The sequence below is a fragment of the Solea solea genome, chromosome 12, assembly GCF_958295425.1.
Source record: "Solea solea chromosome 12, fSolSol10.1, whole genome shotgun sequence".
NCBI lineage: Eukaryota > Metazoa > Chordata > Actinopteri > Pleuronectiformes > Soleidae > Solea > Solea solea.
The window spans coordinates 22088905-22104493 of NC_081145.1; the positions used below are offsets into that span (position 1 = coordinate 22088905).

Here is a 15589-nt window from a genome sequence, read left to right on the forward strand (position 1 = left end):
CTTCAGTAATAACTGTTGAAAAGCTTTATGTCTTCATTTTTGCTGTTAATTTTACGAGTAGGTATGTTTGCCGAGGATGTCTAACTTTGCTCAGCGCTCATATGATGGATGGTTATTTATCTAGTTCTGGCTCAGGCAGAGGGAGGACTCAGTTTTACAGAGATGAAATGTCCAAGAGAGCTGCAGAATGAGAGCCGGGTCGATGTGTGAGCACGCCAGTGACATACATCATCATTTTCCTGCCACACAGTCGATCTGATGACGGTCACAGCTAAACACAAAGCCGAAGAAGAATCAAGATATTCGTTTTTAAGAAACAGTCCAGGTAGCAAGTGTTTAAGTGAAGATTACCAATATACTTGCTTTTTTTGGATGAAACTGTTGTCTACATAGAAATGGTGTATTATTTAAATAGCACAAATCGAACTTATTTTTATACATACACTACGACCAATGTAAAATAATAAAATATCCGGGTACAGCTACATCTTCAACATCCTCTGTCAATAAGCTTTTAAAGTGGGCGTGTTACAGCTACAATGTAATTTTTTTGTAGACTATTTTACAAACATACCTTTTAAGTCGGAATGACTGCAAATGTTATGAGTTGGATGTGGTAATAATGGAATAATGAGGCATCATGTTTAATATTTTAGTTTGTTAAATTTTGTTTTCATATCGTTACATCAGCAGCGGCTTCTTTTATTACCTCTGCGCCACAGTGCATTGACAAAGCATCAAACACCACGCACACACACTGTGTGTGATTTCTGAGGAACACAATATTTTTCAAACCGGAGTTTATCAAAGGAGTCACTTTGTACAGGTTTGCATGACATAAAACATCAGTGACACATTGTGACACAGGCGTAATCAGCACCTCGGCAGGGTAGATCATATGTAGTGCAAGAGTTGCATAGTTGTGCATCACCAGAGCCAAGCATCTCCCATCATTTATTTATGGTGGTGTTACTGGTGGGCTTCAGATGGAAAAGAACAAGGAGGTATTTTGTGATCGCTGCTTACAAAGTTCACACGGGTCAGTCCAACTCCCTTCTGCAACAACAATAAGGAAGAAAAAGAAGCTTGATGCACATGTCTTCACTAACTTTGGACCAACACGGTCAACATTTTTCCTGTCCAGCACCCACATTGTTAATCAAACAAATGCACACGGGATTGCACATTGAAGCGTGGTTAAAAAAGCAGAACCCAAAGGCACTTCTAATGATAATAATGCCGATTTAATTAGAACAAGAAACTTTTTCAAACGCTCCCTAAAGTGGCTATTAGTGAAAGCTTTCAGTACAACTCAGTGTTAACTCTACATTCTAATAATTACTGCTTCAAGCTCTGACGGTACGTGCTAACATGCTATTGAGGTAAGGACATTTAAATCAGTAAGTTTCACATTTCCGCATTAAAAATGCTTTAAAGAAGAAATTCAAAAGAAATGTAGACAGTTCCACTCTTTAGTTGTAACTCATAATCAAGATATAATATATGGCATTTGTGCTGTTTTTAATCACAGATGTTTCAGTCTCAGCACTTATAAACATGGTTCCTGTGGTGGACACTGCACACTGTGTTCTTAAAGTTGTTCACTTATGGCACCATGGCCTTTAGATTATGCGCTTGAAACCTCAAAACCGAGCTCAATAGGACATGTTGACAAAAAAAGGGCAAATAAAAGCCTCGCTGACGTGTTCCTGAAAGTTGGCATTTCTAGAATCACAAAACTGACAACTAAAGGGGAACAAAGTCAACATCCTTGAGACGTGACAGAGGGACATTGATCTGCCCGTCACTAAAAGACACTCACTGAATAGGACCACAGTAAGCTGCTTATATGCACCATTGCTGCTCTTGATTAAACAGGAATTAACTTGCACTTAGGCTAAAGTCTCTCCACAAACATTTCAGCTGTGTAAATTCAAAGGCTGATGGAGTGTTTCAGCACTTTAGTTCCACTGACCACACTGAGACACATTTGATCGACTGTCCCAGATGGAAACGAAAAGTCATCTGTTGAGAGAATCACTGTCTCAGTCTCGTCTTCTGCCAGCTTCCAAGTCAAATGTCTGGATAGTATCAGAGTGAGTGTGAGAACACATCGGGATTTCTTCACAATTTTAAAACGAGAGCTGTATGAGATGATAAGGGTAATGAATTAGTTGCTGTATCAATGATGTCACTTAAATTATAGCAAAAACATGGTTTTGTTTCTCAGTTCACAAGGTTTTGTTATTATACTACTTTCTGTTCTGGGTTGGGGGTCGGTCTGGTCCTGCATTGGGCCCTCCTGGTCCCTTTCGCCTGAGGTCCCCAAAATTCCTTGGACCTACGTTTGTGTGTGTCCTGCCTCCTGATGTTCGAGCTTTCATCTCTAATATATCAATAATGTATGTTTTTTTTTTTTTTACCCTATGTTTTCACCCTTCAGTATTTTAAATGCCATTGTCTGTCACAGCCATAAGAGCCAGGTCATAGAACCACATATATAGAGATCATATATCTCGCTCTTCTTGTACAGCTCCATAGGAAAGGAAAGAAAAGGTGTGGAACACAACAAAGTTGCAAAACCTTGAAGGGAAGCAGTCTTTGTGGTGACAATTGTTGCCGCTGGAACTTGCAATAAGCCGTAGCTGAAGCCTATTCAGCGACGCTGCTTTGTGGAGGTCGCCTTTTCTCTCTCAGCTGGTTCACAGCTCACTGTGGACTGTCTTCATGTCAATCTCCTAATTCTGCCGCTTTGTCTCCTTCAATTTACAAGATAGCAGGCTGGATGTGTAATCCACTGTTCCCATTCTTTTCATTTCCGCCTGCTACATTCCCTTCTACTCTTCCTGCTATTATTTATGATCATCACAGTGTCGCAGGAGTGTCACAGTGCCACAGACTCGACACTTTCTTCTTGTGTAAGTCTGATGACCCAGGAAGGCCTATTCTGATTTGGCACAAATTAAAAGTGATTTTCTTTGACAGTTAAATGACTCACATAATGCAAATTCATTGTCACTCAAAGTTAGACCCATTGTGATATTTCTGAGGAAGGGAGGGTGCTTTTCTTAGTTGGGGTTTGATTGAACAGAGGAAATTATATGGTAGAAAGGGATAGTTCAGGGGAAATTTGTGGCTTTATTTTTGCCATTAGTTAAACGTTTTCAAATAGAAACTGAGGTTTGTGACAATTTGAAGGCCATTCAATCACTCTCACGAAAGACCATAAAGAAAATGTGAACATTTTTAGCTCATTGGAACATGTAGATGCACTGCTGGTCTACTGCTGCCTCGTTTGATAAGCCTAAGGTCAATTTTAACAAAGAATTTCAAATACCAAATTCCCAAAATAACACATTTAGACATTAGCAAGAGACATAACTTTGGTTCAGAAGACACAACATATGACAAACAGCATGGAAGACATGACTTATAAAGAACAACAACAAAACAGAATTGAGAAAGTTCTGTGGTAATTAAAGAAGTTGTTCAGATGTAATTTTGCTGTCTGTGTATTATTTATTAAAAGAGCATGGAATAACTTATAACATAATGGACTGTAATTAGTCACATTTCTTGGACCATGAAAAAAGAAATTCCGAGAACCTTCACACTAATGTTAAAAGTATTGTCGTGCGTGTGCCACTCAGGCGTTTCAGGGAGCATTGACAGCACATTTATATTCACAGATTTCAACCTGTATTTTTCCTCTTGGGAGACAAATATCATATGACATCATACTATACTGTAACTCAGCAGGTGTCCTGCATGATCCTTCTACTATAGAATCATTTCTTCCCCACGTGAGTGTGTATGTGGGAAAGCCTAAATTCTTAAGTTAATGAATAGTATTTCACAAATCGCTACACAAATGTGAAACAACACACTCGTGTCTTCAAAGTAAGCCTAAAATAGAAGTCAAAGCAGAGCATCTGCTGTGCATGTGACTTCTTTTTTAAGGATACGTAATATTTTTAGAACCTCAATGACTACAAATAAATCAAAGTTATATAATATTTGTTGGGGGGGGGGTTTAAAGTGATTTCAGTGAGTGGTTAGGGAGCCTTAAGGAAGTGATAAAGTTACTGGGATGCTGCTCCTGAAGACAACTTTTTTGGAGCAGGAAGAACAGCGCGGCCAAATCTGATGGGTCGGCTCTTTTGTGAAAGTGGAAATCCAGATTATTCTAACCAAAGGTGAATGCCCGTGCATCTGCTGCCCCGGCAATTAATGAGATGGGTCTCGGGAGTCACTGAGGCAGATCCCTGGATAGAGCTGTCCACTTCATCTTAGCCTACATGGAAACGTTGCGCACCAGACAGTGATTTAGTGCCCGGTGCCTCTATAAAGGTCACAGCTTCCTGTACCACACCACAGGACCTCCCATACTGTATCCACCAAAGAGTAATGGGGGCTGACTCTGCCTGCTCCACAGCTAACATTAACATTTTTCTTTTTATGACACGCTGTAGAATTCCTCACACTTAAGATTGGCTAACCCTTTTCCCTGCAATTCACCAGCTTACCCGAGGAATTACATACTCCACAGAGACAGTCCTGTCTTCACCCTGAGCATTATTTTATCTTGTCTTCAACACAAAGAGCAGACCTTTTTTTTCATAGTTTACTTGAAATGTTGCTGGTTAATGACACCTTCATAACATAATGTGACATATAAGGGGCCACACGGTTGGTGCAGTGGTTAGCACTCTTGCCTTTGTAACAAGAAGACCTGGGTTCGAGACCCGGTCGGAATAGGGGTCTTTCTGCATGGAGTTTGCATGTTCTCACTGTGTGCGTGGGTTTTCTGGGGGTTCTCTGACGTCCTCCCACAGTCCAAAAAACATGCAATATGGGCATTAGGTAATGTGGACACTCTAAATTGACCATAGGTGTGAGTGTGCGAGTGAATGGTTGTTTGTCTCTATGTGGCCCTGCAATGGTAAACTGTCCAGGGTGCACCCCTAGCTGAGATTGGCACAGCACCCCCGTGACCCTCATGTGGAGGATAAAACGGTAGAAAATGGATGGATGAAATATAAGTGAAATGGTCTAAATGAAAAGTGCATTCATGATGGGTAAGCTTTCGGTGAACAGAAAAGGGGAAAATGTCTTTTCAAACCAAGGTTCTATCTTGGTACTCTGGCTTCCTCCACAGTACAAAGGCATACAAGTTTGTCGTATAACTTGGAGTGGACAGTGAGGAATTTAGAGTAGCCACTAGAGTAAAGGATCGACCTTCCACTTCCACAGACGACCCATATATGATATGATTCTCTCCTCTCTTTCCGCAAAAAAAAAACTGTCCCAACTCACTCAATGCTCCCACTCACCAGTTGCCTGCATGTTTGTTGCAAACAAAGGTCTCCACCCCCTTTTACTGTTTACTTGCCTATTTGAATAGCCATTTATAAATAAAGTTGTCTTGGGAACAAATCTGTTGTAGTAGGAGTATGGAAAAGCTTGCAGTAACACTGTAACTGATGCCACCGCCCCCTCCTGTCTGTTCTCTGATCAAAGCTTTGCCCACAAAATAAAAACACAGACTGCCAGAGAAAATGCAAGAAGCCAAACAGAGGGGAAAACACTGGGAGGAGCTTCATTACTACTGACTACATCATGTCTAAATCCCGTTTAGAAAACACTAAACATTGTCATTTTGGCCATCTGTCTCATCCAAATGATTGTTGTTAGGGCTTCAGTCGCCATCATTTTTTTTAAAAACCAAAAAAAAATAAAACATTTGAACTGTAGAGTTAAAACCACTCCACTTTGTCTAATCCAATCCCATCCAAATTTATTTGTGAAGCACTTTAAAACGACCACAGTGAACCAAAGTGCTGTACAGAAGAATAAATAAATAAATAAGAATTAAGAATTTGTACGTTCCTTGTCTAGTTTGTTTGCCTAACGTTCCAGAGAAGATTCTTTCCTTTCCATCACTCTGTGCGTTTGCATGCATGTTAAAAGATTTTCCGATTTTAGTCGGACTAAGACAATAATTTGGTTTTCTTAATGTCATGTAAACGTGTTATTCCGGCGAAAATCGAGCCAATCTTAATTGGACTAACATACCTGGATAATGCAATTCATAGATTACTCTTGCATGTTTACACTCAGCCGGACAGGAGTCGGACTTGGCTTCTGTTCATGGACCAAAATTTCCTCCCCGGTCTTTGACCCGGAAGTAGAAGGAGACGACGTATACACTGCAGCTCCTTTGCCGGGAAAAACACAGCAACTACAAGAGCCATGGTCGATCTAATTTGTATCACGAGTAAACATAGTCATTTTCGTTTGGCTTAAAGGATGAATGTGCATTGGTTCAGTTAATTATAAGAACATGACATAAATGTGGATGAAAGTGCTGGGGCATTGTAAACATAACAGATCAGCCTTCGTGATCTCACAAAGATGATGTACCAGCAGCACTCACAGCGTCTGCCTCTGCTCTGCTGCTACAGTGTGGGGGGCCTTGCACATGTAAGCAGGAAAGGTCAGTCCGCTCCCGCTACCAGCGCGCTCATCAAACCACTCGCATTGAGCCACAAAATTAGGACAACTCTCAGGCTTTTAAGAGGAAAATGCTCTCAGAAATGCTTAGCAATCCATTTACTGTGATGACTATGACACACAGAGACAGTTATACGAGCATCATTTCTCAGTTGTAAGTCGCTTAGGATAAAAGCGCCTGCCAAACGTGTAGATGTAAATTCTACAGAGGCTAAATGAAGCAACTCGTGAGTTCATGGTGTGAGAGTCTTGATTGCACGGATTTTGGTTTCGCCTCAGGCTACATATTCTACACTGCAAGCACAGATGGTTGTTAGTGTGTCGTAATTGTAATGGTTGGAGACAGTTCCTAGTAGCCAGCGCAATCACCTCCTGGCTTCATTTCAAGGCAACACGCATTTCTTGGAAATTTCAACCCATAAGTGATCAAACGATTTGAGTTTAAAGCATTGCCCTAATGACGGTGACCTTGACTCAGCATCAGCAATCTGTGGCGATTGACCGCTCCTGTTTTATCTCCACCTTGGACCGGCTGCCATCGATCTCAGCTGCCACTAAATGAGCAGGGGACCCCATTTGTTCTGCAGCCTCTTTCACGGGATACAGATCAGTCATTCGGGGTCGACCGGGGTGGCCTCCCGGTGAGCTGTGACTGAGGGGACAGAAGAAAGTGATAAAGGGTTGCCACTTCCTGCCGTGAAAAGCCTACTTTTAAAGAAACCTTTAATTTGGTGATAACATTTCACCATCTATGGACTGGGACACGTTTTGGTTGATCTCTGTCCACATTAGATGAGCATGGACGAATGCACTTGTATCTCTGTTAATACTGATTAATACATGTTTTATTGTATTTATTGTGCAACTCTCTATTTGCCTGTGGTAGAGTAGCAATATGTCTGCCAAAGGGACCTACATGCACAGCCAATAGGAGCTCCTTCTCTCTCTGAACTGCCCTGTCAAAGCCATTAGCCAGAATTATCAACCTGTCCTCCAACTGAAATGTAAGTATGGGTTGTTTTGGTCAACTCCTGAATATGACCCATAGGGACATTTTTAAAATAAGACCCTTAGGTATGTTTTTAGCACATGGGTATTTTTCAACTCAACTAAGAACAAGTGTTAGTGAGGTTCAGGACAAAGCAATAAATCACAGACAATGACAGAAAGTCTAACGTGCGAGACGACCCTTGTCGATGACGTCAAAGAACACTAAGCGAACTGCTGGTGGGAACCTCACTGAAGCTGGTACCAGATTGCTGTTATTTATAGAACCACGACTATTATTTAAAAAAAGAAAAAATACAACTTACCTAAGGGTCGTGATTACTGCATATGACCCATATTTACGTTGGAGTTGCAGTCTCAGAATTATCCAAGGCTTGGAAACAGACACTAGCGGATGTGCACAAATGTGTTTCTTTGCATAATGCTGAAAGGTTACATGGAATTGTATAGTGCTGAAAAGTCCTGCCCACGGAACCTTTAACGATTTTGTGACTGTTGAAGGTCGTGACAAATGAAGTCCTGCCGAATGCTTGCTCATTGTGTGAACTGTTGGGTCTCTGCTCTCCTTGATGTTGTCTATGTACAGTGCCTTGTGTAAATGACCTTTAATATGCCACAGTGTATTTTCATAATGTTTCGTTTCCATAGTTATTTATTTTATAAGTAATCTCCTTGAAAGATTGACTTGTTTTCTTTATTTTACCGTCATTTCCTGTTTTTAGGTTGGTGCTTTTATTTTGATACAGTGCGTAACCGGAAATCAGAAAAAAAAGACGAATCTGCAGATCTGCAGCGTTTGCACGGCACAAACGAGTCAATTAAAAGTTCAAAAACGCTAAGAAAATGTCTACTAATAATTTCGTTTAGCACCTGGCTGATAAGGGCACAAGGTTTGTCATAATTTTGTTTTAATGTTGTGCTTAATGCTTAATAGTAATGTCATGTCCTTTTATAGTTTTGCATTGTTTTATACCAGGTTATTTTAAGCTAGCAATAACGTTGTTTTGGTGCGATGTAGGATATGTCTGTCGGTCTGAAAGGGACAATTATTTCAGTTTCTTGATTTGTTATGAACATTATAAAGTTGGTAATAATATTTTTGTTTATTCCATAGCTCTTACGGTGTGTTCAAGGTGTGTTTTATTGGAGCAACGTTAACGTTAATAAACCTATGAACCATCAGTTAAGGAGTTCGACCATCATTCCAAGCATTTGAAAGATGGCGCCTGTGTGTATGGCCTGCCGTCTGTCTCTCCCAATGCTGTGTGTGTTTGTGCTGTTTGTGTCACTTTTAGCTCTGAATGTCAACTCTCTGCTGGTGTACGATCGCCAAACTCTACTAAATGTTCGACTACAAACGAAAGATTTAGTAAATTTCGATCATCATGGTCATAAAACCTTGCCTCCGCTCCTATCGGGGATCCCTACTTACCTTTGCCGCGCCCCTGCTTCACCTCCGCGGCGTAAGCGCACTCGCCGCCGGGGAAAACGCAGCGGTCGGCTGGTAAGGCTGAAGGCCTGTCTGCGTCTTTCGTCAGATTGTAGGATCAACTTTTCCCGGCGCTCTCCCCGGCTCCACTTGCCTACGGACGCCAGTGTAATTCCTGTCATCGGCCCGATCCGAGTGTCTCAGCTCCGTGGTCGCTGCGCTCTTCGTCCCTGCTGGCGCGGGGTGAATCTCTGCAACCTGCAGCCTCTGTATCGGGCTCCCCGGACAGCTCACATCGTTGACCCGCCGGTTCCTACCAGGATTGGCCTGGCAAATGCTAGATCGCTAGCGAACAAGACTTTTATCTTGAAGGATTTCTTCTCATCCCGAAGTTTGGATTTTCTCTGTGTGACTGAGACGTGGCTGAGTGTTGGTGAGTCCAGTGCTTTCGCGGATCTTTTACCCCACGATTGCGGCTATTTTAACTCCCCGCGGATGTCGGGCCGAGGAGGAGGAATAGCGACTGTTTTTAAAAGTCATTTTAAATGTAAACAGATTTCACCATCAGTCTCGTTTACCAGCTTTGAACTGAGTTTATTTGAGCTGGGTCGCTCTCACACAGTGTTGTGTGCTGTGGTCTATCGCCCTCCCAGATACAATAAGGACTTTTTAAATGACTTTGCTGATTTCTTGGCTGAAATAATGCCTAAATATGACCGTGTCCTTATTGTCGGAGATTTTAATGTTCACGTGTGTTGTCCTGAAAAGCCAATGGCTAAGGAATTCCTGCACCTCATCGACTCTTTTAATCTTGTGCAGTCTGTTTCTGGACCCACACATGAACGTGGTCACACACTTGATCTTGTCTTGTCATATGGTTTGCCTGTTTTTAACTTGGAGATTTGTGATGCGGTGTTTTCTGATCACATGCCTGTGTTATTCGAGGTTGCTCTTGCCTGTAACACAGTTAAATCTGGCGGCGCTGCTCCTCGGAGCTGTCGTATTTTTAACCCTTCCACTACTGTTCAGTTCTCGGCTGCTTTTAATCAGGAGTGTGTTTCTCCTGGGTCTGTGTGTGATACAGAGGAGCTGAGCTCATGGTTTCACTCTACCTGCCAAACCGTTTTGGACGCTGTGGCTCCACTAAAAACCAGGCAGCCTAAAACTAAGTCTGAGCCCTGGCTGAACGAAAGGACTCATGCTGTCAGACGCGAGTGCCGTAGAGCAGAGCGCAAGTGGAAGAAGGACAAACTCCATGTGTCGTTCCAAACATTAAGAGACTGCTGGCGTCACTATCAGACAACCGTGAAAGATGCTAAAAGAAACCATTTCTCTGACATTATCCTGTCAAACAGTCACAAGCCCCGTGTTTTGTTTGACACCATTAACTTGGTTCTTAATGCTCCACAGACTGCCTGTATGGAGGCCTCCACCACTGTTTGTGAGGACTTTATGCACTTTTTTATTGACAAAGTCTCTTCTGTTAGGGCTTTAATCTCACCTCCTGCATATGACCCCTCTGTCTCTGTTCCCTGCACGGCTGTTTTTAACCAGTTTGAACCCGTGACATTGTCTTTTTTAAAGGAGGTTGTTGGTCGGCTGAAGCCCTCAGGTTCTCCAAATGATGCTGTCCCTCCTCGACTATTTAAAGAGGTTTTCCACACTATAGGGCCATCTATTATTCTGGTTTTAAATAGCAGTCTGTCCACAGGTGTGGTCCCCAAAAATTTTAAACATGCAGTAGTGCAACCTCTTATCAAGAAACCTGGTCTAGACCCTGCAGTTCCTGCAAATTTCAGGCCCATCTCCAAACTGCCTTTTATCTCAAAAATCCTTGAGAAGCTAGTCCATGGTCAAGTAATGGCCTTTTTAGAGGAAAATAATATCCTTGAGGTTTTCCAGTCCGGTTTTAAATCACTGCACAGCACCGAATCAGCACTTTTAAGAGTTTTTAATGATATCTTTTTAGCTACTGACTCTGGTGACTGTGTAGTTCTTGTGCTTTTAGACTTAACTGCTGCATTTGATACAGTGGATCACGAGATCCTGATCTCACGTCTGGAGGAGCAGGTGGGCATCAGGGGCACAGCTTTGGAGTGGTTCAGGTCATACTTGGCTGATCGAACTTTCTGTGTCAGCCTCGGTGACTCGACATCCTCCTCGGCTCCTCTCACCTGCGGGGTCCCACAGGGCTCAGTTCTGGGCCCCCTTCTTTTCTCTCTATATCTGCTCCCACTTGGCTCCATTCTTAGAAAGTATGGCATCTCGTTCCATTGCTATGCAGATGACAGTCAAATCTACATGCCTATTAAAAAGAACGAAGTTAACTCCTTTAAAATTTTACTTCAGTGTCTTGATGACATAAAGGCCTGGATGACTCTGAACTTTTTAAGTTTTAATGACAAAAAGACTGAAGTGATGGTGTTTGGTGGCACCACTGGGACCCCCCAAGTAGATCTGGGCTGCCTGGCACTGCTTTTAAAACACACTACCACAAATCTGGGGGTTAAAATCGACTCTGATCTGAAGTTTGACAACCAGATCAGGTCTGTTGTTAAATCCAGCTTTTTTCAATTGAGGCAGCTGGCCAAAATAAAGCCAATTCTCTCGAGGCAACATTTTGAAATGGTAATTCACGCCTTTGTCACCACTCGGCTGGATTACTGCAATTCGCTTTATGTGGGGGTTAGTGCGTCCTCCGTTGCCCGTCTTCAGATGGTACAGAACGCTGCCGCACGTCTTTTAACTGGCACACGTAAATTTGAGCACATTTCCCCCATTTTAGCTTCACTCCACTGGCTGCCCATACATTTCAGGATCGATTTTAAAATGATTTTATTTGTTTTTAAATCCCTGAATGGTCTTGCCCCGCCCTACCTCTCTGAGCTTCTACATCTATACTCACCCGCTCGCTCTCTCAGGTCATCGGATCAGCTGCTCCTGACTGTGCCTAAAACTAAGCGGAAGCTCAGAGGGGATCGTGCCTTCACTGTCGCAGCTCCAAAACTTTGGAACGATCTGCCACTGCGTATAAGACAGGCCTCGTCCTTGTCTGTTTTTAAATCCCTCCTTAAAACCCACCTTTTCTCTTTGGCCTTTGAAACCTCATGAGACGTTTGGTTTTTTATTTATTTTATATATTTTAATTTGAATAGAATTTATTGTTTTTTCTTTTTTGTTTGTTTTTTATTGTATGGCTGCTAATTCTTATTGTGTTTTATGATTCTAATTTATTTTAAGATGTTTTATCTCATTTTGAACCTTTAATGTATAATGCCTTTTATTTATTCTGTACAGCACTTTGGTCCATTGTGGTTTGTTTAAAGTGCTTAACAAATAAAGTTGGATTGGATTGGATTGGATTCAGCCGGGGACGCTACACCTTGAGATAATGTATGTTATGATTTGGCGCTATACAAATAAAGTTGAATTGAATTGAATTGAGCCGCTAGGACAGAAGTTACACAATTACACAACAGCTTAGCAATCTCTCCAAGGGCAGTAAACAGAGGGGGAAAACCTTTACAGTGTTAATTGCTCCATGTGAAGTCAACATCCTATTGCCAAGTGTTTATACAAAAATACTAAGGTATTTGTTAGTGGTAGCAGATGTGGTCAATGTGACCATGGAGGTGTCTGCACTGAGCTGATAGTGCTCTCGGCTTGAGCACACAAGAAACTGCACCAACTGCATTTAAACCTTGACTCAGAAGAACCAAGTCCCACTATCATCAGCATGTGCTGCTCACACACACTGTCACATCACAGCATGCCAATCGACAGGTCGAACGATTGCAAGGCACTTACAGTATATGTGGCTTTTTCCTTCTCTTTGTCACCTTTTTTTCTTCTTTTTTCTTTCTTTCTGCTACCTTGAACTAGAGAGAAAACTGATCTTTAAAGAGGTTTCTGTTCTGTAAATGATATTTTTGGAAAAGGAGCAGCGAGACACCAGCAGGTGCAGCTGAATCTGACTGGACTTATCGGCTGGTGTCACTGCAAGGCGTACGATGAAGACCTCAAGTCTTCAAAAAAAGCGGAGGCATCTGAAATGCATGAAAAAGCTTTAATGCTTGATATGAAAGAAAAATGTATTTACAAACACAGGCTTTGGACATAATGGTTCATAAATCATGAAAGTTGCTCAACCTATAAAAGACCTTGTAAGGCTTTTTTAAATTAGATTGCTTTGATTGTGCAAGCAATGATGAAGCATGTCATGCTTGGGCAGGAGCTTTGTATTTTGCACTGACAAGCGATCTGTTCTTGCACTTTTCATAAGGATGGACTCCCTTTTTTATTACAGCGCTTACACTTGCTTCTTATGTTCCTTCTTCTTCTATTTCCTTATGAAACAAATTACTTCTACACATGGACTGATAGTGTTTTAACTACTTAACCACTGCATAAATAATGGTGAAGGTAACTATTTCTTGGAGTTAGATTTAGGAACACAAATCACCTATTTAGATCAAGTAAATAATTCAAACATGTTGTTTTTTTTCCCCCCTCACACCTTCAAAATCCTCACCATGAAAAAACACTGGGGAAAACATGCTCTCATAAGTCTGTAACATCCATTAAAACACAGTGGGCTGCAGAGTACCCTGCTGCTTGATGAATGTCTTGCTCACTTTGGTTCATGGCACAAAAGCCGGGGTTGTGCTACTGTTCAAGTGTAAGGGTAGGCTGCACTAAATGCTGCACATATGTCGGCTGTATTTTCTGGATTTGTTTCAATAAAGTGACGGATGAATAATGATGCTGTATGTTCATTTTTTTTTAGCATTTCTAGCATTGGTAGCCTAAGACGATACTGTACTTATGTCATGACTTCAGGGTCAAAACCTCCCTTTTTTGTCTTTGTTCGTGTGTATGTGTTAATATGTGATAGACTGCAGGTCTGCCTGATTGAGTAAAGGATGCTCATGTGAGTGTTCAGATGGATCCTGGGAGCTGATTGGTCCTGCACTCAGGTTTCAAGCAAAAGAGGCCGTTTTCTTTTAGCTATGAGGGGACTCTCTTCGCAGCAATCTCAGCTAGACTGAGCGGCAGGCATCTTATTTATGAACACTTAAAGACGTGCTATCAAAGCAATAAAAAATAAGACCATTTTTGAATTGTTAAACTTGATATTTAACTAAATTAGCCAGTTGGGTGCCATGGCGTAACAACAGTGGTTTCGGCTCATAAAATAACGGATGTTTGTGAGGAGAAGAAAACGAGACATTTTTAGGAAGAATCAAATGATGGTCCTTTTCTATTGCCCCTGGACGTCCGGGTGAGTTTTACCACACCAAGTAGAGCTTTGAACAACAGCTAAATGGTGCCTAAGGTACAAATAAAAAGAACAACGCTCAGATCGCTCAGTGCTTTAATGGTGTCGTTCGTGCTGGCAGTTTGCGGGAGCTGGGAAATGGTGTCTTTTCCCCTGGCACCAAGACACTTCATTTCATTTCAGAATGGTTCACCCGACATACTGTATATGAAACCGTTTCCCAAAATGGAAGTTTTCTTCTGTACAAACTTTGTTTTTTCCCTTTGCTTTCTCTTTTTGGGAAAGCAGACCAACACAGTGTGGTAAAAAAAAGTTGGATGTTCGATGATTGAACCATGACAACTCTTACAGATTTATTGTTGGTTGTCCCATCCCAGTGGCCGTCCACAAAGAGAGCCTCATTTACCAGCGAGTAAGAGATGATAGTATATTTTAGTTTATTTGTACAAAAAAAAAAAGATTGTTTGTGCAGTGAATTGACAGCACAGGCCACCAGCAAATCTCCTTTATGGTGAGTCCGTATACCTGACAAAATCCACACACCCAAAAATATCTTGCCAGAGAGAAAAGAGGAACATGATGAATCCGGGCTGGCAGGCCAGGTTGGTGCTGGCATCAGCGATCAGGTAATTGGCTTCTCAGCATGAATGTAATACGGCTGCGATCAGGTCCTACTGTGTCTTGGTCACAACTAGTCCTGTATGTTCTTTCAAGAAATTGGATGCACAGTGTTCTTGAAGTGTGATTAATCATGAACGTTACATAAAGCAGGAGTTGGTTTTCAAAAAAAACAAAAAAAACAACATGTAGTGTAACATGAAGTAACATTAAAAAGCAAAGATTCAACACAGACCTTGTACAATTGTTTAAAGGAAATATAAATGTAATGATGACTTTAAAAGAGTTATTCATTCATTCTTCAGTTTCCTCTCAGCTGCATTATTGCAATTCTCTGTTTACCGCTATTGAACAGTCTCCTCTTCAGCATCCTCATGAGAAAAACAAAGGACTGGCTTCCTGTGTAAGATTTTAAGACTTTTGTTAAGATGCTTGTCTTCAAGATTTCAAATAATGGGGCTAGTCATAACACAATTAACAAAAGGTTCACTGAATGTAAGCTCAAGCAGATTCAGATTGCTGACTGCTGCCTCCATAATTAAGTTCAAAAGTGATATTTTATGATTTCAGTAATGAAAATGTGTGGTAGACCAGCAGTTACAATGGTTTTAAGTTTAAAACTTAAGTTTCCAATCAGGTTAAAGCAAACATAGTTTTTATCGGGTGAACCTTTGGCACAATGGGCAACAACAGCACTGTCAGTGCCCCAATTCAAAAACTGAACTGTCCCTTCAACACAGGCA

At 41.5% G+C, this 15589-nt stretch overlaps 1 protein-coding gene across 1 annotated transcript in view; it reads right to left on the reverse strand.

Moving 5' to 3' along the window:
• The window catches only part of eif4g2b (eukaryotic translation initiation factor 4, gamma 2b), a 56265-nt gene extending 45069 nt beyond the window's left edge, over window positions 1–11196 (reverse strand). Inside the window, exon 1 of the mRNA XM_058645507.1 lies at window positions 11007–11196. Within this exon, the coding sequence (XP_058501490.1) occupies window positions 11007–11196 (190 nt within the window). The remainder of the gene's footprint in view (window positions 1–11006) is intronic.
• Between the last annotated feature and the right edge of the window lie 4393 nt (window positions 11197–15589).